Here is a 21,821-nt window from a genome sequence, read left to right as displayed (position 1 = left end):
CGGACACGACTGAGCGACTTCACTTTCACTTTTCACTTTCACGCATTAGAGAAGGAAATGGCAACCCACTCCAGTGTTCTTGCCTAGAGAATCCCAGGGACGGGGGAGCCTGGTGGGCTTCTGTCTATGGGGTCGCACAGAGTTGGACACAACTGAAGCGACTTAGCAGCAGCAGTAAGAACACTTACGAACAACTCAAAATTCAGTAATAAAACAACACAGTTAAAAATGGGTGAAAAGTTTGAACAGATATATCATCAAAGAAGAAATGCAAAGGTTAAGTAGATGAAAAGATGTTCAATATCATTAGACATTAGCGTAAGGGAAATTACAACCACTACAAGATACCATATGTCCTTGAGAAGATCTGAACTCATACTAAGCACTGGTGAGCTTACCAGACATCAGTAAGGATGCCAAAGAAACTGGAATTCTCATTACTGCTGGTGGGAAATCTCAGACATCTAGTCCAACCAACTTGGAAGCCACTTTGGAAAATTAAAATGTAAACATACTTTTTATCATATAAAGTCATCCAGTCCTAGGCATTTACCCAAATTAACTGAAAGCATATATCCATACAAAGGCTTATATACAAATGTTCACCACAGTTTAACTAGAAATAAACCAAGTGTCTACCCACATGTGACTAGATAATCAAACTGTGGTATATCCATACAATGTAATACCAAACAGCGATTAAAAAAAAAAAAGGTACTGAAACTCATATATGAATGAATACCACAAGAAATACACTGAGTAAAAGAAGCTAGGCAAAAAGATTACATAATATATGGTATGATTTATGTAAAATTCTAGAAAATGAAACATATATGTGTGTGTGTGTGTCAAAACTTAAACATGCTAAAAATGCATGCAGCTTATTGTGCATCAATTGTAACTTAATACAGATGTTAAAGATTCTTTGAAAAGAAGAAAAATTACAGCAAACCACCACTCAATAACAAAACAAATATCTGTCCTGACAATGTGCCAGGTAATATTATAAGCACACATACTATCCTTGCCAATTCTCACAATAGCCCTGTGGGTACAGACATTATTTTCATTGTACAAAAGAAGAGAGTGAAATATAAAGTGCAGAAATAACTTGCCTAATAAAGACTGTTTAGTGAGGGAGGTAGAATTCAAGCCCTGAGATGCTCAGCCCAGAACTCCTCCCATGAACCAGGACTTCACCTACAGGTAGAGACTGCTGCTCATCAGCCATGCAATCACAAATGCCACGGTTGAGTGGGTAAGAATGTTCAATTTGTATAAATACAAAGAATGCAATTTTACCAGCTCTCCAAACAAGCTTTCTTGTTATCATTAGACTAGGACAAGTACTTTTATAACATAAAATGCTCGGGGTCACATACCAAGGATAAGTCTGAATGGTTCACACCCTATTTTGCATGCTATAGGCATCGGAGAGTCAAAAATCAGTAACCAAACTTAGTGATTTATGAAAAGAAAATTCACCTTTGTTGTCAAAAGATGGGAAAAATGAACTGCCATTCTTCCTATTTTACACATATAGTATTAATCTGCCTTTATTTATGAACTTTTTACATATTTCATTTAATTGCCCAGCCATCTGCTTTCTACACTGCTTCAAGTGACTCTTAAAACTTGGTTATTTAACTTGATACATAAAATGAACACTATAGAATATACAAATGCAAATAAGGCTATCTTGAGTATAGCTGGAAAAAGTAAAGTGAGATGATGCTCAGTAAATGAATAATCTGATTTCGTAAAATACCAAGTTACTAGTTATTTAAAAAAAAGAAAATGAGAGCAACAGACATAAATCTGAGATCAGCCAAAACGGCTGATTAATTCAACCCCATTATTATATAATTTGAATATATAAAGCAATAACGTGAATTTTAATAAAGAAAAGCATTCAGTAAAAGTAAACAAAGTATTTCTGATTAGTAAATCTCCAATTTGCTTCATGCAATCAGTCTTTGAAGTTAATTTCCTTCTATCTCCTCCAGGAGCAGTAAAATCGGCCTTCCCAATCCATCATGGATTCATCCAACCTTCTCCAACCAAGAATATTCAAAAAAAAAAAAAAATCCCAGAAAGTTCCCAAAAGCAAACTGGCAACTATAGTTGGCAACTATATGGCACCCCACTCCAGTACTTTCTGCCTAGAAAATCCCATGGACAGAGGAGTCTGGTAGGATGCAGTCCATGGGGTCACTAGAGTCGGACACGACTGAGCGATTTCACTTTCACTTTTCATTTTCATGCATTAGAGAAGGAAATGGCAACCCACTCCAGTGTTCTTGCCTGGAGAATCCCAGGGAGGGGGGAGCCTGATGGGCTGCCGTCTATGGGGTCGCACAGAGTCGGACACGACTGAAGCGACTTAGCAGCAGCAGCAGCAGCACAGTCATCCCTTGGCATGCGAGGGGTACTGGTTCCAGGACTCCTCACATATACAAAATCTGCTGATGATCTAGACCCTTATATAAAATGGAGTAGTACAATGAATACAACTGCCCCTCTATATCCATGGATTTCACATCCCTAGATTCAACCAACTTCAGGTGGAAATTTCGATACACAGTTGGCTGAATCCATAGATACAAAATCCATGAATACACAGGCCAATTGTATATTTACTGAAAAATATCTGCATATATAAGTGGATCCATGCAGTTCAGATCCATGTTATTCAAAGGCCAATGTCTTTACCTAGCATTATATACAAATTGTATACACTGAATACAATTACACTGGATTTATAACTACTTAGATAGCATTTATATTATACAGGTACTATAAATAAGCTAGTGTTAGTGCTAGTCTAACACTAATGGAATACTCAGATGATTACCAGACCTGTAGTCTCAAACTGCAGGAATGAAAGAGACAGTCTCTGGCTTCATGTAGCTTCAAAGAATTGTATGGTTTTATATTTTACATTTAAATTTATGATTCTGAGTTCATTTTGTACACATTGTGGGATTTAGGTGGAAGTGTTTTTTTCTTTTCTTTTGCATATGGATGTCCAATTTTTCTATCACCATACTTTCTCCCCTGACTTGCTTGTGTGAATTATCAATTATCATCCAGCCATATTTGCACAGGTCTATTTCTAAATTCTGTTGTGTTCCACAGATCAATGTGTCTATCTTTCCCCCAAATCCACACTGGGTCTGCAGGCCGTAAATTCTCTTAGTTTTCCTTAATCTGAGAATATTCTCATTTCATCTTCATTCCTAAAGGACATTTTTTCTAGATTTCCAGGTTGACAGTTCTCTCCTTTTAGCACTATAGAAATCCACTTATTTCTGGACTCCACTGCTTCTGATGAAGAACCCAGTCACTCCCTATCAATAATGTGCAATTTTCCTTCAATTTTAAAGATGATGATGATCTGGTCTTTAGCTTTAAGCATTTGATTATGATGTGTCTGGTCCTGGACTTCTTTGGGCTTATCTGGCTTGAGTTCACTCACCTTTTTAAATCCTTAGTTTATACCTTTCACCAAATTTGTGAAGTCGTCAGCTATTTCTTCTTCAAAAATATTTTTCTGGACCACACTCTTTCTCCTTTCCTTCTAAGACTCCTGTGACACAGATGTTAAACATTTCAGTACCATCCTCTAGGTCCCTGAGGTCCAGTTCATTTACTCAGGTTTTTTGGTTTTTTTCTCTGATACTGAGTAACTCCCACTGATTAATCATGAAGTTCACTCACTTTCTTCTGTCATCTCTATTCTGAAACTTTCTATATTTCCATTTGTTCATGTGGGTAAAGTCTAAAACTAAGGCCCAATATCATGTGCTGCCTAACACCGAGGGAAACCAAGTGAACCACAAATGACCTGACCACACGGTCTAGTACCAATTCTGTTCCAAAGGATTATTAAGTCCCCTAGACAAACAACCCTCTTCATCACAAAGACTAGGCAGCATTCCTACTTATCCCTGGAGAGAGGGTTCCAGGTTCCTACTAGATTGTGAGACAACTCAAAGAAAACAAATCACATCCTCCCTAAGGAACCAAGGGGCGCACCACCTTCTCATCACTAAGCCTGCCTCCCACATTGCTTTCTTCGATGTTCCCAAGCACAACCTCCATATGATCCTGTGTGCCATGTGGTGGCTTCCCTTGGGCTGTGAGTACATCCAACTAAGACACTGCTATCAATCACACCTGTCTAGTGTGTTTGGCCATCTTCAGAAACCTAGGAAAGGAATCCCTCCCTCACCAACAAGGTGAAGAGAAGGCCACTGAAACAGTTTACCCTTACTTCTTAAAGCAGTAACTGCTTTAAAATCTTAGATAATTCCAAAACCTGTCATTCTGGATGACATCTGTTTGATCATCGCTCATGTAAACTGATACGTTCAGGTGTTCACATGCTGAGTAATTGTGGCCTGGACATTTTTGTGTCAGCATTCAATTAACTTGGCTGTACTCAGGCTGCACATTCCAGCCAGCCTTCTGTGAATTGTGGTTTCAGAGTTAGTTATGTTTTCAAGGCCTTTGGCCAGTCTCAGATCTGGGCAGTGGTTCATCACTTGGTTCAAATTCTCAATTTGAACCAAGTATCTAGTTGTGCTGCTTAGCGTAAGAGACACATGCACAGCTGAGGAATGAGTCCAGGAGTCCATTAACACATCTGTGGGGTCTCATTCCTGAGTTCCTCACTCTTTACTATTTCCCTGGTACTTTCTGGGTCCTAGAGGGTGCCCCTTTTTTGGTCCTCCAGCCAGAACATTTGAACTACAGCATCAGGCTCCTAGTAGGAATGGGTTTCTGCCTCTAACGTGGCCCTACTCATTTCTATCCTTGGCACAGCAACCAGGCAACTCTTTAAAGGCCTAAGATCACATTATGTGCTGTGTGCTCAGTCACTCAGTTGTGTCCCACTCTTTGTGACCCCATCAACTGTAGCCCACCAGGCTCCTCTTCCCATGGGATTCTCCAGGCAAGAACACTGGAGAGGGTTGACATTTCTTTCTCCAGGGAATCTTCCCAACCCAGGGACTGAACCCACGTCTCCTGCTTTGGCAGGCAGACTCTTTACCATTGAGCCACCTAGGAAGCCCTAAGATCACATTGTACCTCTGCTAATAACCTGTGTGGGTTTCTCTCACTCAGGGTTAACAGCTACCTCTATGCCCTGACTTCTCTGTTACTTGTCCGACAGCATCTCCTACCACTCTCCTCCTCCCATCTATTATGGTTGCAGTGATGGGATGAATGTTCCAGGCATGCTCCCATCTTAGCCCTTCATCCTGTATGTCCCTCTGTCTGAAATGTTCTTTTTTCCTATCTGTATGACAATTTCCTCAATTCCCATCAGTCTTAACCCCAATGTTACCTTCTCAATGAGGCTTCCTCTGAACCCTGTTTTAAAGTGCAAGCTCTCATCCCTCCTCAGATCCCTTCCCCTATTTCTTTTTCTATAGCATTTTATACTTCTGCCATAATTCACAACTTACTATTTGCCATGTCTACTGCCTGTGTCCTGGAATGTCAGCTGCAAGGAACAAGTGATCTTTCCATGTTTGTTCACAGCTATATACCCAGTGTCTACACCAGACGGCTCAACAAATATTTGTGAATTGAGTGAATAAACATACCTGGAACCTAGTGTGTGACCAAAGGGAGCAGCAGTAGGAGAGAAGGTTTAGAGAAGGGCTGGGGACCCACGATACAGGTCTTATAAACTGAGGTTTATGGCTGACAGAATCCACGCTATTTTCTCAAACTCACAATTCCAATTTTCAACTGCCTTATTCCTGTTTGAGTCCAACAACTTTGTAAGAGATCAGTTATGATGATTGTACACGTTTAATCTCTCCTACCAGATTTCAGATGGGCGCTTCAAGGGAACACTGCTGAGTCATCTGTATTTATACTTGTATCTTCTGTATCTATATCTATCTGTTTCCTCTACAACAACTAACCATATGACTTACCAACCAATAGCTTCCAAAACACTGTAAATAGACAGAAAAGAATAAAGTGGTTACTGAACAGATTTTAAAGTACAAAGAAATGAGACTGCACAGTGTATGAAGTGTTTCATGAATGCACTAGACTCCAGAGAGCCAAACAAGCACTGGCCTTTAGAGGTCACTAGCAATCAGCCCACTAAATCCAGCAGCGCTGTCCATTGCACATAACACTGGTAAATGTTTGTGATATCATATAAGCCTCTTAAGAAAAGCAGTCTTATTTTTGTTGTTATACTTTTCTTCTTCCTGAAATAGTATGACCTTATTAATCAGATTTGGCACAGAAAGGTCCTATGCTATTTTTGAAAATCAAATTCACCCTCACAGGATCAAGATGAGTCACTGTTGAAGATATTCAAAAGAATAAGGTCAGATACTGATGTTAATTCTAAGAAGATTTCAACAAAGGTTATAAACAAAACTTTCCAAAATGACTACTGTGCTCAGAACAACACACACACTGGATTTAAAAATCTGTCATTACTTCATAGACACACCTTAAAATAGAGTTCCTGGATACCATGCCAAGAGACGCCTTATTGCTAAACACAGCCTACAGTGGGACAGGCAGTGATATCCCAAACCCCTCATCCTGGGGAGGAGAAAGAGACAGAACTGGGGCCTCTTGCTCTGGTCCTGTGAAATCTGAATGCTCTCATTTCCTTCCTTCTTTTTGATTTTTTAATGGAAAATAAAATAAAAAGTCATTTTTCTTTATTCCTTTCTTTTTTTAATTTGGGAAGCAGTCAATACCAATAATAATTAAAGATTATTTTCCTGTAAACCTTCCAAGAGGAGGATACTGAAAGTGCACGCACAGTTAAGTCACCACCTTAACCAAGTGATCAAAGTTACTGTCACCCAAAGTGGAACAATCTAACTCTTAAGTGCCAACACATTAGAAGAAAAGGAAATATAGAACATGGCCTACTTACTATTCTCTGCAAAAATTTTTTATCATAAACCTAAATATGAGGAAATAACTCAGTCAAATCCAGAATGTGCAAACTTCAAGAAGATAATTTGTCTGGCTTTTTTTTTAGAAAGATTACTGTTCTAAAAAACAAAAAGAGATGGAAAACTTTTAAAAAACAAACAAAAATGTAACCTGTGACATTTAAATAAATCCTGAATTAGAAAAGCAAAACAAAAAAAACACTACAAACAACATTTTGAACCTGGTATAATCTGAATATTAATACTAATTTTAATACTGGTAGGTGTTACAATAGGGTTGTGGTTAAAGAGTCCTTTCTTATTCTTATGAAAAACACATTGAAATATTTAAAGATTCACCTCTTATTTTTAAATGGTTCATCAAAAAAAAAAGGGGGGGGGATATGCATATGAGAGAGAGACAAAGAGTGGAAGGGTCTCTCTCATGAGAAGAGACCTTGGTGAAAGGTATAAGAGGTTCATTTCACTTTCTTTCATATTTCCTAAAGTTTGAATATTAAAAAAAAAAAAGGCTAGAGAGAATGAAAGACAACCACAGAGGAATGGAAATACTAGACATCTTGTCCACAGTGGTATATATCCAAGCAAAAAGCAAAGGACAGTTTTCTTAGTTACAATAAAGTTTCCTGACATATACCCCAAATCCTCTAGTAGAAGCTGTTAAACAGAGGCAGGGAATAAAAGATACTGCCACCATTTTCTGTGCACATTTAACAGAAATTTTCTAAACTATCAAATAACAGAATCCTAAGCCCCTGAACTTGTTTTATTACAGTCTTATAAACATGTTTAAGGGCAGTATTGTTTGGGGAGCTATTTCCAAAAGAGAATTTTATTTTATAGTACTGAAGCATTCTCCCAGTTAGGAAGACAGGAAGTTTAGCTGCTTTCTTAAAGGTGAAAATACTGGAGAACAGATAGGGCTATTTAGTAAATAAATATTCCCAAATATAATTTAAAATATCATAGGAAGATCCTAGGGTAACAATATTAATGATTTTTAAACTTTACATCATTAAATTTTATTTTGTATTTTTTGTATTTTATAATATCTGTCTATATAAATATACATAAAACAAATAAAGGTACTGGTTTAAGTATCACAGTCACTTACACTCCATTTTTAATTTTATCTGACAAACTACAACTTAAAGAAGTTCAATTTGGCTTTGATATGTTTCTACCTTTCTTTACATCTTACTTTTTTTTAAAACTATGTAATTTTAATAGTCGAGTAAAAACTGAAAGTTAGAACATTAAACCTAAAACTTGTGATGGTCCACTCATTAGAAATAGTACTATCACTTTAAAATAATCGTTTTATAATTCAACTTGTTGCATTATAAGAAAAATTACAAAATATACCATAAAAATAATCATGTTGTTATTGGGACTCAGGTTCAAGTAGAAACAAAAACCCAAAAGTAAATATCAGGTTTTGATCATTTCTCAGTAAACTGTTATCATAAAAGGTTAGAAGTGATAATAATATGCACACTAAGAGCATCGGGTTAACTCTTGCAGCTGATCAAACATACAGTAAATACGAATGCAGGGGTACAGTTTCACTTGGATTAACTTTCAAATGCTGGCCAGTATGAAACCATGAACTTGTAATAACTTAGAAGAGCATTATTTCTCAGACTTACAGACATATATCTTCTAGACTGAATGGAATCCATACATTTTACCCAAAAATATTTATTCCATCCATAGTATTAAAAAGGAAAGGAAAGTCTTATTTTTTTTCCCCACAATTCTCTTGCTGTATTTGAATTCTTCCTAGTTATCTTCTATCCATCTTCTATCCACAGCCACCGTTGTCTGAAACAGATGGAAGCTGGGACCACTGACACTAAAGACAGGCTCACTGATAAGGGTCAGGAGCACCTGGCTGCTCAGTGAGCATCTACATCACGAAGCAAGTTCGGTACCACAAGGAAGGGAGAAAAAAATTCAATGTAGTCTGCTACATCTACTATAGTAATAAGCTCTTCATAATAGCAGCAATGTTCACAGTCCAAAAAAGAGCAAGGGGAACATCCCAGAGATCATTTTAGGTATAGAAAATCCACCAATTTAAAAACAGTTTTAAGAAAAAATAACACAAGGGACTTCCCTCCAATGCAAGGGGTGCAGGTTCAATCCCTGGTCACAGAGCTAAGATCCCAGGTGACCTGCAGCCAAAAAAACCAAAACATAAAACAGAAGCAACACTGTGACAAATTCAGCAGAGACTTTTTAAAAAAATGGCCCACATTAAAAAAAAAAAAAAAAAAAACTTTAAAAACAGAAGAAAAAATAAGCAATATTTTCAGAGGAGGATCATCTAAGAGAAAGGGAAGGAAAAAAATGAAAATGGAGAAAATATTTGTGGATTAAAAAAACTCTATATGCATAAGACAGAAGAGGATTTTCTCCATAAAATTTCCAGAAATAACCTCTTTAGATATACTTAAAAAAAATGCTTACTTAAGCTATTTTGCTGTTATTAAAACAAACAAAAAGAAAAACAGACTTTACTTTGGGATACTTTAATAACCATAATACTAATACAAGAGTGAAGAAAAAACTTCTGCATGCACCTCTTATTATCTAAATGTGAATATGTGGCTTTATACAAAATTAGATTAATTTTCAGTAAGTTCAATATTACATAATTACATGCACTATGAACTTGAAAGCTTTATTATATTAAAGGAACAACTGACATATATTACTTCAGATTCACTTAGAAATAAAGGGAAGAAAAAAATGACAGAAAACTATGGAAAATGTTAAAACATTCCAAATTTTATAACAAATAAATTCTATAAAAATTTTTTAAATAACAGTATTTATGAGAATCCAAACTCAATCATATATACAAAACATAGGTTCTGATTAATGGACCCACTATTGCAGAAGACCCCAAAAACTGAAGTATACTAGAAAGAAAAGGCTAGTTTCTGGACCTAATACAACACAGGCAGCTCCCAACAGAAATGACAGAAGGAGCTAAAGCTTTATAAATCCTTTCGGCTTTTTCACGAGTCACAGTAAAAAAGACTAGCATGGTAAAACAGGTAGACAGTAAATGCTTTTACTTACAAGAATGTCACTTTTTGCACATTACCAAAGTAGAAAACTTAGTGAATCACACACATTGATCTGGGTAGTCTTCAATTTCACTGAATTATGTTTTAATTTCTATCTACACACTAATCAAGATAAATAGTCTTATAATAAGGTTAAACAGATAATTTTAACTCAGGTACAAAAGAAGTGTTCAAACACTGCTCTAAATTTTTAATTATTATTATTTCATTCATAAACTAATAAGTTATCAAGGAGTACAGCCTCAGATGAAGCCTACTGTTTGAAAGAAAGACTTCAACAGAATGGCAATGTCTCCAAATTCTCTGCAGCAGACAAAAGAACAAAATTTTCAGATTTACCTTGTGATGAAAGATTTCATTATCAATGCTGGAAAAGTGCTTTATTAATCTTCCAAAAGCAGCAGCCCAACAATCTTTTTTGTAGTAACAGAGAAGAAATAACACCTCTTCAGATCCAAATTCAGCCTACCAAACAACCCCAACCTTTGTCCAGCTGCACAGAAACACAAGCAAGCTGGCAAGAAGCCTGGGAACCTCTGCCCCTCCTCCACTTGGGTCTGTGTGTTTAAGGCGCTGAGGGCACACACATTTACATACTCACATTAAAGTTTCAAAATACAAGTGTAATCTTTCAAGAATCATGTGAAGAATGTAATAATTTTAAAGTTAAGACATCATACAGAAAAGCACAGGACAAGCACAAAAAGAGAGCAAGACAGCAACAGGCAACGCGTCTGCAATCTCCACACCTACAGAAACCAAAAAATACCTTTTCACTAAGGACTCTGTTACAAGCAAACAAGACAGCATTAGTCTCTTTACCCAAAATGTTTGTTGCCTTTTCAACTAACACCTTTTTGCCTTGTGCTCTGTTTCCAAGGACAGATCAAGATGGGCATGAACAATTCATACCTCCACCAGGAATAATTGCCAACTTTGTTTCAACCAGGCCCATTTTTGCAGAGGAAGCTAAAAAGGAAAGAAGAAAATTAAGTAACATCCACATCATCAAATTCAAATATGATGACTTGAAAAAGTAGTAAAATAAGCTAGAAATATTCTGTTTACTAATTAAATTTGTGTCACAAATCTTAAATCACTCCAGAAGGCATTCAGTTATGGAAATAAGTAAACATTCTAAATGATATATACTAAGAAATTCACACAACATTTTCTGTTAAAAATTGCTTGGCAGCAAATTAATTTTTGATGTAGAAAGACCAGGGGTGTTAACTACATAATTTGACCTGATACTGCCAAGTCATGTTTGAAGGCACAGATCTCATTCATTATTCAGGATCAGGAGGGAGACTGTGTCTGACAAGTAAGAATTCTTTAGCTGCCTGAACAGTCCTACAGATCAAATAGCTTAATATATCATATCAGATATGGCAACTCTTCAAGACCAAATCTCTAGTTACTTTTGACAAATGGTTTTACTATTCTGACAGCTGGATAGGGTTCCTCTTTCCATGTTTGTTTTCACAGCTACTTTAAAACATCTTAATTATTTATTTGCATATCCAAATGTGCTTAGACTACTTCCTATCTCCTAAGCCCCAGAACTTGCATGCTTTCAGAAATGGATTGCATACAACTTTCAGTTTAAAACCCAAAGATCTGTCAAGAAAACAGAAATCTAAAATAAACTGAAAAGGGAAAGTACACAGAAATTAGTAACTGCAAATTCCAAGAGCCAGTTACCATAAAATTATTAAAAAACATAATTATCGTGATTCTACATTTAACAGGCAGCTCCATCAGAAGAGACAGTGGGAACCAGGGAAAGAACAGTGACAAATATTTGCTGCCTGTTGCACTCAGTCCTTGGTCTAACAGTCCCTCTTGGTCGCCCTGATGAGGGACAATGATACAGACAGCACTGTGATCATACAGAACATAGTGCCGAGGAGAGCAGGGGCAGCACACAGTACTCTGGAAGAATAACAGAAGGAGAGCTGTGACTTGAGACTGTCTGGGTTCAAATCCCAGCTTGGTCACTGATTTGTGGTTTGTTTCTTTACCTGTCTCAGCCCTAGCTTCCTGAAGCACCAAAAGCGTATCTATCTCACAGGGCTATTAGGCAGATTAAGCGAGCCTAAGTACATGCCGAGCATTAGGTAAGCACTGGGTCAATACTCAGCACATGGTTAGCACTAATTGTTTCCTTTATTGTTTTCATAATCACCTTATCCAATACTCAGAAAACCTTGCAGGAACAAAGTGAACCTCAAAGACATTAAGTCATCATTACCATAGCCCTAATAATAACTACATGCTTGGACTAGGCACATGCTGGAGATGAATTCATTTAATCTTCACAACAGAAACCTTCATTTCCCCCACTGTAGAGGAGGAACCTGATCTAAAAATGACAGGACCTAAGATCCAAATTCAGTTCCATATGACCCAATTCCTGTTCTCCTTTACTCCTGCTAGGACTGAAAAAGATACTATAAAAGACTGTTTCCTTAACTGGGAATTTTAAATACTTCATTAAGCTCAACAGGTGACTTTTTTTACATGTTTTATTCAACAATATGGGGGAAAAATATTTAGAATTATCTGAGGGTAAAGAATCCACCTGCCAATGCAGGACATGCAGGAGACACAGGTTCTATTCCTGATTCAGGGATAGATCCAAGGGATCTTGGAAGGGGAAATGGCAGCCCACTCCAGTATTCTTGCCTGGAAAAATCCCATGGACAGAGGAGCTTGGCAGGCTACAGTCTAGTGGGTCACAAAGAGTTGGACACAACTGAGCACACACAGTAAATACAAATCTTATTTTTTTAAAGTTATGTTTCTTTTTTATTTTTTAAATTATGAAAGTATAAAAACATCTACAGGAGACTTGGAAAATACAGAACAAAGTTACATATAGTTCCACTATATATGACAATTATTTTAAGTAGATTAAATTAAGATTTTTAGTTGTAGTTTCAATACCAAATCCTCAAAAATTAATAGAAAAAAGTTAAGTTTTAGGACTAATTCTCACCTGCTACTCTTATATCACACGCTAAAGCCAGTTCAAGTCCACCACCTAAAGCAAGTCCATCGATTGCTGCAATGGTTGGCACTGGAAGATTAGCTGAAACAGAAAGACAGACTTCATGCTTCTTCAGTAAAGGCATTCTATGCAATTATTTTACATTTTTTAATGTAAATATAATTTTAAATGGAATATTATCTATAGAATTTTGTATTGCTTTTACTTTTCACTAAACATTTACATTTTAGAAAATGTAATGATCATATAGTGTTCTACCACATAAAATATGCAGTAATATCTTTAAATCTTACCATACTATTGAAATACTCTCATACATACTTTCTGTTGAATTAACAGAATCACAGTTCTGACTTTGTAATCTTTGAACCTAAAGTCTTTTATGAGCTGTTTGGTTTGTATAAATTTCAAGTTGAAATGACTTAGGTATAATGGATGACCCTTTTACAGGTTATCTTGGTTCTCAGAATGATAGAACCTCATTCAGAGAAGTAATATAATTACTCAAACAAGAAGAAGCAGTCTCAGTGGTTGCCAAGGCATCAACCCAACAGTTCTACCATTTGCTAAGAATACAATGAGCACACATACACACATACACATGATGAATAATTGCTAGAAAATACCACATACTTCAGATGGAAGAGATACTCAAATCTGCCTGTAAGTATGACTGGGAAGGGGTTAGCCAATCACAAACTTAAAATCAGACTTTCTTTAGTTCAGAAACAGATTACTATTTTACTGAAACTTTTATAAATATAAATATTTTTAATAAATGGTTCAAAAACTGACTGGTTAATTATTATGTAAAGCATAATCCTTTTCTATTCTATTTTTGACTACGGGAATGTGAAGTTTAGGCTGAACAACCTTAACATATGAATAGAATGGGGATATTAAAAAGGTACCACCTCTCAATGTATTCTCACCACAAAAAAGAAATAATATTATGTGACATGATGGAGGTGCTAGCTAATGGTACAGTGGAAATCATATCACAATATGTAAATATATCAAATCAACACATTCACCTTAAACTTATACAAGTTACATGTTAATTATGTATCAATTTAAAGTAAATAAAATAAAAATATTAAAAAGATACCATCACTAGAAGCCTATCTTCCATAGGTATTCTGATATGTGAAATTCCTCAGACAGAGATGTTTATTCAAATGTGTTGAAGTGTACTGAGTTTTATTCATACATGAAGAAATTTATCAAATTTATTCTAAGAGAAAAAGTCTGAAGAGGCTGGGATTGAGCACATATAGATGCTGCCATCTGAGGCAAAAGCACCACTGGCCGAGCAGGAATGAGCGAGTCTTTGCAGCAGGGCGTATTTCACTATTTGTGCCTGTCTGAGCGTTTCGGGGGAGGTGGGAGCTTGAAAACACAGGGCAAATTCAAAGGTGCTCCACACAATGTGCTTTACAGCACACCTGATGAAAAAATGAACAGACAGCGATGTCAGTGTTTACAGTCAGGAAATGAGTGCAACGAAAAAGTAAAATTTTATTTTATCTGACAAAAAAGTACAACTGATGATGTAATATAATGGCAAATTAATCTGAGTGGTTCCCACAATCACCTCAAGCCACTACAAGTAAAATGGAATTAGTGTTACACAGGTTCCAAACCCCCTTCCTTTCTACAAAGCTAGCTATAGAAATTATCCAATTTCTAGACTCCTTCAATCTGCTACCTCCCCAATGTCCCCAATCTCAAGTCTCTCTCATGAAAGTCTTTCCCGAAGTAGGCCTCACTGTGGCCTTGGCTCACCTTCCTCTAAGATAAGCTTCTGGAGGGAAAAGAATACACTTCCACTCACCTCCACCTCACAGTTCTAGTCCCACTCGTCTCACAGAGACTGTTTTTCCTTCACTTCCCAGTGACACTGTAATACTGTCCCAGAGCCAACAGGCACTATCCAGTCCCTATTAAACTTGTTGCCTCTGAAGATCAGAGACTTTAATCCTGGACACTCCTCCATTTTGAATTCCTCTCTTCCTTTGCCTGCTGGGTCCCTGCCCTCATCTTTCCTGCCTTTCTTTCCACCTTTGGTTATATAACTCAGTCTTCTTCCCCTATCAATAGAAGCTCTTCCCAGGAGGTCTGTTTCCTTTCACCATCATATAATACCAATGATACCCAAATCACCACCTGAAATCCAAACTTCTCTCTAAACTGTATCTCTATTACCTGCCTGTTGGACATCTCTACTTAAATACTTTATCATGTTCAAATCAACTTCCTGTCAATCCTTCGAGATTCTATTTCACATTTGGTTAGCATCTCCACTCACCAAGTTACTCAAAACAGACACCCAAAAGTCATCTCAAATGTCCTCTTTTCCAGGGATCTTACATCTAATTGTTTTCTAAGTCCCATCTAACAGCTCACAAACTGGCAAATCCCCCTCCCTCTGCTACAGTCAGAGTTATGGGCCCCCTCATTTCTCGCAAGCAGGAGACCTCCAACTGACTTCTTTCACCTTCACAGTGAAGGATCGAACCAGTCAATCTTAAAGAAAATCAATCCTGAATATTCATTGGAAGTACTGATGCTGAAGCTGAAGCTCCAATACTCTGGCCACCTAACTCAAAGAGCTGACTCACTGGAAAAGACCCTGATGCTGGGAAAGATTGAGCGCAGGAAGAGAAGGGGACAGAGGATGAGATGGTTGGATAGCATCATTGACTCAACAGACATGAGTCTGCGCAAACTCCAGGAGATGGTGAATGACAGGGAGGCCTAGCGCACTGCAGTCCACGGGGTCACAGAGTCGGACATGACTGGGTAACTGAACAACGTTGTGATCCTCAGTGTGTCCCTACCATTATACCTTCTATATTTTCTTGCAGGATAATTTTCTAAAATGCAAACACATTCATGATACTCCTCTATTTAAAACACTACAATGATTTATTCCACATTCAAGATAAAAACAGTGAAAAATTCAGCATGGCACAGGAAATGGCTGCCCACCTACCCAACCTCTTCTCCAACTTCACACACATACTCCATGTTCCAGGCCCGAACTACTTAAGACACCTTCAGAAATCATTTACATCCAAACCTGTGTACAAGCCCCCCCTGCCTAGAATGCCTAGCTAGCCCCCAATTATCTTTAGAGGTAATTATCTTTATGCTTCCTTGGCACTTTATACATGCTTTTCCAACAGAGCATTCACACCACCTTATCGCCCATTCAGAAAAAAAGATTAACATCACATAAAGCTGGTCAATAATATCCTTCTTACCACTCTGCAACAAACTTCAAGATTTTTCATTGCCTCTTCTATCTCCATTAATCCTGATATTGTCTCTATTTTTCTCTATTGTCCTATATTGTCTCTACTTTTATTAACTTCTTTCATTTTATACTTGAACAATATGAATATATGCAGCCCTATGAAAGTGTAAGTGAAAGTGAAGTCGCTCAGTCGTGTCCGACTCTTTGCAACCCCATGGACTGTGGCCTACCAGGCTCCTCTGTCCATGGGATTCTCCAGGCAAGAATACTGGAGTGGGTTGCCATTTCCTTCTCCAGGGGATCTTCCCAACCCAGGGATCGAACCCGGGCCTCCCGCATTGGAGGCAGACGCTTTAACCTCTGAGCCACCAGGGAAGCCTGTACTTAAATGGAACAATATGAATATATGCAGCCCTATAGAGCTACAGAAAAAAAAAAAAAAAAAAAAAACAACTGCAGAGCCTACGCTGGAGAGAGCAATAGTAATAGGGGGAGTATTTTCTCCTAACTGTGGAAAACGCTGGTCAACAGTAACTGCCTTCAGGACTCAGTAAATCGGCTGGAAGCTGACTCATCAGAAAATGAATTAACAGAAGTGAGTTTAAAGGGCTTTCAAAAAATCAAACCTGGCTTCTCCTGTGACTTAGTGGTAAAGAATCTGCCTGCCAATGCTGAAGATGCGGGTTCAATCCCTGGGTAGGAAGATCCCCTGGAGAAAGAAATGGCAACCCACTCCAGTATTCTTGCCTGGGAAATCCTATGGACAGAGGAGCCTGGTGGGCTACGTCCATGGGGTTGCAAGGAGTCGGAGAGGACCTAAGAGACTAAAACACACACAAACATACAAAATCAAACCCAGGCTTGAAATATGTGTACTACCAAGTTTCAGTTTCTGAAAATTTCAACTCATGGTAAATAGGGATTATTTCAATTTCCTTAGATTTTTAAAAATAGGAACAAACTGATGTGATGCATATGGAAAGGAATTTTTCTTCACATCAAACTGGGCATTGAAAATGTAGACTAAATAGAAGTGTAAAAGGAATAAATTGACTATAAATTACAAAAGAAATACTTGATAACCTCATAATCCCTAAAGCATAATGGAGAGAATACAAGAAAAGGACAATTCTTGGTCATCTATCATGTTCTTAACACTGAAACACAAAGGCAATGATTGTCTCAAAAAGAGTTGACAAGACTTTGTTCTACATTTTTATTAGTTAATATTCTCAAATAAATATTACACTTAAAAATCACACTTAGCTAATAGAAAGTTAAAAAGTATCATTTTTTGGTAAGTATAAAATGTCATTAAAAGAAGAAAAATAAAAATGAAAATGCAATTAATGAATATGCCCTTTCCCTTCACTGTGAGAAGTCGATAAACAAATAGTTTGCTGTTGTTCAATTGCTAAGTCTTGTCTGACTCTTTGCAATGCCATGAACTGCAGTACACCAGACTCCTGTCTTCCACTCTCTGCCAGAGTTTGCTCAAATTCATGTCCACTGAGTCGACAACGCTATCTAACAATCTCATCCTTTGCCACCCCCTTCTCCTTTTGCCTTCAATCTTTCCCAGCATCAGCATCCTTTCTAATGAACCTGCTCTTTGCATCAGATGGCCAAAGTATTGGACCTTTAGCTTTGGCATGAGTCCTTCCAAAGAATTTTCAGGGTTGATTTCCTTTAGGATTGACTGGTTTGATCTCTTTGCAGTTCCTTGAATGTTGCATTTTAAGTCAGCTTGTTTACCCTCCTCTTTCACCTTTATCATGAGGCTCTTTAGTTCCTCTTCACTTTGTCATTAGAGTGGTATCCTCTGCATATGTGAGGTTGTTGATATTTGTCCCAGCAATCTTGATTCCAGCTTGTGATTCATCCAGCCCTGCACTTTGCATGATTTATTCTGCAGAGAAATTAGATAAGCAGGGTAACAATATACAGTCTTCTTGTACTCCTTTCACAATTTTGAACCAGTCTGTTGTTCCATGTAGGATTCTAACTGTTGCTTCTTGACCCACATATAGGTTTTTCAGGAAACAGGTAAGGTGGTCTGGTACTCCCATCTCTTTAGTAAGAGTTTTCCACAGTTTGTTGCGATCCATATAGTCAAAGATTTTCGTGTAGTCCATGAAGCAGAAGTAGATATTTTTCTGAAACTCCCTTGCTTTCTCCATGATGCAATGAGTATTGGCAATCTGACCTCTGGTTCTCTTGTCTCTTCAAAACCCAGCTTGTACATCTGGAAGTTCTTGGTTCCCGAACTGCTGAAGCCTAGCTTGAAGGATTTTGAGAATCACCTCTTTAGCACGTGAAATGAGCACAGTTATAAGGTAGTTTGAACATTCGTTGGCACTGCCCTTTTTAGGGACTGGAATGAAAACTGACAAATACCACTTTGTTAAAATAAGATGATGGGGAAAGGGATATGTTCAACAGACAGGTTTCAAGTTCCACAGGAGGTGAAGTATGAGGGTGCAGTTTATACAATGCAGTGGCAGGAAAAGAGAAAGAAATTAACAAATGGAAACTTGGTGATCTGAGAGATGAGAGCACTCACTGGAAGGAAGGGTTTAAAATGAATCAGCTCATGCTAAAGGTTTTCTTAATTCTGAAGGTAGAGAATGTAACACTTTTCTGTTATACACTTTAACTTTTTAGAAGTAATGAAAATTATTTTTAAATGTGAGAAGAATTTAAGATATTTACTCAGTTAAAAGTTTTTAACATTATGTGTTTAACATTACAACTTCTATTAAAAAAATAAAATAAAAATGACAAGAAATGTGGAGTCCTTAACATAAAAAAAGAACACAGAAAATAAGAGTAGTAATAAATACTATCACATTATTAAATAGGCAAACTACTTGGTACTTTTGAATATTAATATAAATTAGCATTCTGTACAGATTTCCCTGGCAGCCCAGTGGTTAAGAATCTATCTTCCAACGTAGAGGACACAGGTTCAAGCCTTGGTTGGGGAACTAGGATCCCCAGCTGCTGTGGATCAATCAAACATGCCCACCACAACAAAAGATGCCACAATGAAGATGCCATGGGTCACAACTAAGACCCAACATAGCCAAAAATATTTTTTTAAAAATTAGCATTCTATAAAGCGGACTATAAAATTTTTCCTACTAAAGAATTAAGCAGAAAAACTTAATTAGTATTCAATGACTAATTAAATTTCAATCATCTTATAGTCCTGAAGTTTTACATAACCCTAAATTTTCCCTGAAAGATGTTTTTCTTGTAAACTTTTTTCAGGAAAACATGAGTCATCTCAAAGTACACGCTAGTTTCATAGTTAGCTAATATGCTTGTTTTTACAAACAGTATTTATTCTACTTGGGAGCACTTAATAATCTTAGAGAAAATTCAATAAAACGCACATCTGAAAAGCAGATTATCAGTTTCAAAGCATTGAGAAATATCAAATCGGCAGTTGCAGAGTGCGACTGAGTGAAACGGGAACTGCCATGAGCAGTGTCTATTCCCAATAGCAATAGGAAGAAATGATGACTCAATGTGTTATGCAACCAACAGGATCAGGTTCTATTTTAAGTTTAGTACCAGGAAATGAGCCAGGTATGACAAAGAAGATAATAATCGTTTGAATGTTCCTAAAAATATAATTAAAGCAAACGATTAGAGTTTTGCTGTTTTAAGAGAAAATAAATGAGCTGCAAGTGGAGGCCCTGTCTATTTGAGTCTACAGGACATCTTCTGAGAGTATAACTAGCATCAGAGGCCATGAATGCAGGGGGAAAGGCAAGTCAGGGTCTCCTTTCAGCTCAGAGATAAATATAATACATAATGTAGGTTTTCAGATGTTTCTAGAAAAAAATCAACAATGTGATTATTAAGGGAATATGCTAATATGTTATGAGTCTTAAATTTGGTTTTGCTTGAAGAACAGTGTTCTCATAGAAAATTAACTATTTCCCAAAAAAAATGCCCATATAATAATACCAGAAATCTGGTATTCAAACTTTATTGAAATCATTCAAGGAGAAGAGAGATAAATATTTGACCCAAAGAGACAGGTTTTTCTAACAGAAAAATGTATAAGAACAGGAGATTTTTCAATCACATGAAGAAATGCTAATCAGAATTTGAAAACTTTCAAAATTAAATGATTTCCTTACAAAATTTTAAGAAAAAAGATGTTTGTTAAATAGATGAATTTTGTGATCTATCCTCTTAACATAATTACCTGTATTTCAATGCAAATTCAGCCCTGTATTTACAAAGCTAAATTAAAGCTTTTGCAATTTTACTTCATCAGGAAAAAAAAAGGCAAAGGAAACTAGAAAAGACTAGCATTTTAAAGTATTAGTCTAGAAGAGCATTTACAAAAACACATCACACAAGATTTTACTATTTAAAATTCTGGTGAAAACCTATTTTAAATATTTCTTTATCATTAGATAGAAATTCCTTCAGGTCTCAACGTTAAGACAACTGGGCCTGCACCCTCGGTTTTTACTTCAAAGAGAACTGTAAAAATGTTTTCTAGCTCTTCATGAAGTGCCATCTAATTAGACAAAGACTAGTCATAAGTAGCTAAACACCTCTGCTCTCCAACTGTACATTCTACTGATATGTGGCTAATCTGCACAATGGAGGGCCCAGTAGTAAGGCAGCCACATCATGGAGCTGGAGGAGGGGGGTGGGGTGGGGGGGAGGTAAGTTCAGGAATAAAAGCAGTTATTAGATTGAGATCATCATATGTTTGTGCATCCATGCTGACCTGCTGATGCCTAATAATAGTTAACTGCTTTCAACCTACATATCCCACACCCAAAGTGAGCAGTGGGAACTTGTAATAATGACTAACCTTTTAGAAATCTGAAAAATTCTTTCGAATAAAACGTCTCAAAGGGAGCGGTAAAGTTGTATTTTTTCCCTCTTTGAAAAGAGAAAAAGACCTAAATTTTGTTCACAATTTTGGAGTTTTTAAAAAGAGGCTTTCTAAGAAGTTAGGAACAGTAACGTAAGGAATTTAGTGACTCAAAATATAAATCTTCTTTCTGATCTCTACTTTAATAGAACAGCTTTCAAATGAATCTAGTACATTTTGGTTTCTTATAGATTCTCTTTCATTAAAAACAAGCAGAGCACAACAGTCATCGTTTAGACCACAAAGATACTCTAGTTGTGGAAAATGAAAGTACAATGGGGCAAAAGGGGAAAGCAGTATCAAACAAGTAGGGTATATTCTAATCTATACTATTACTGATACTGCTATAATGACCAATTTCAAGATATACACGGTTGTTAAAAACCAGCTCACAAAATTCCTAAAACTTCAACAATCCCTGAGTCCACACTGTAACAGAGCACAGTGAGTGGTAACCTTTAGCCATTGGTGTGCATAATAACTCCACATCCTGTTACCAGGGAAGGGGTCCTGTTCAGCCATTGGTCAGCACATCAGTGGGCCCCACCCACAAGTAACCAATTATCAATGAGCAACCATTAGTACTGCTCAG

General features: G+C 37.0%; 1 protein-coding gene and 1 non-coding gene across 4 annotated transcripts in view; both read right to left on the bottom strand.

Moving 5' to 3' along the window:
• The window catches only part of AUH (AU RNA binding methylglutaconyl-CoA hydratase), a 178,883-nt gene that overhangs the window by 79,128 nt on the left and 77,934 nt on the right, over positions 1-21,821 (bottom strand). For all 3 annotated transcript variants that reach the window (XM_044940321.2, XM_006067986.4, XM_044940320.2), the window contains 2 exons: positions 13,050-13,142; positions 10,961-11,017 (listed from right to left, as the gene is read on the bottom strand). In XM_044940321.2, coding sequence (XP_044796256.1) covers positions 10,961-11,017; positions 13,050-13,142 — 150 coding nt within the window. The remainder of the gene's footprint in view (positions 1-10,960; positions 11,018-13,049; positions 13,143-21,821) is intronic.
• Positions 16,624-16,695, bottom strand: TRNAW-CCA. The gene has a single exon. It is a non-coding gene; the product is annotated as a tRNA-Trp (tRNA).

The sequence above is a fragment of the Bubalus bubalis genome, chromosome 3 (assembly GCF_019923935.1).
Source record: "Bubalus bubalis isolate 160015118507 breed Murrah chromosome 3, NDDB_SH_1, whole genome shotgun sequence".
In the NCBI taxonomy this organism is placed as follows: Eukaryota; Metazoa; Chordata; class Mammalia; order Artiodactyla; family Bovidae; genus Bubalus; species Bubalus bubalis.
The sequence above is the reverse complement of the archived record's forward strand: the minus strand, read 5'-3'. Positions and strand labels throughout refer to the sequence as shown.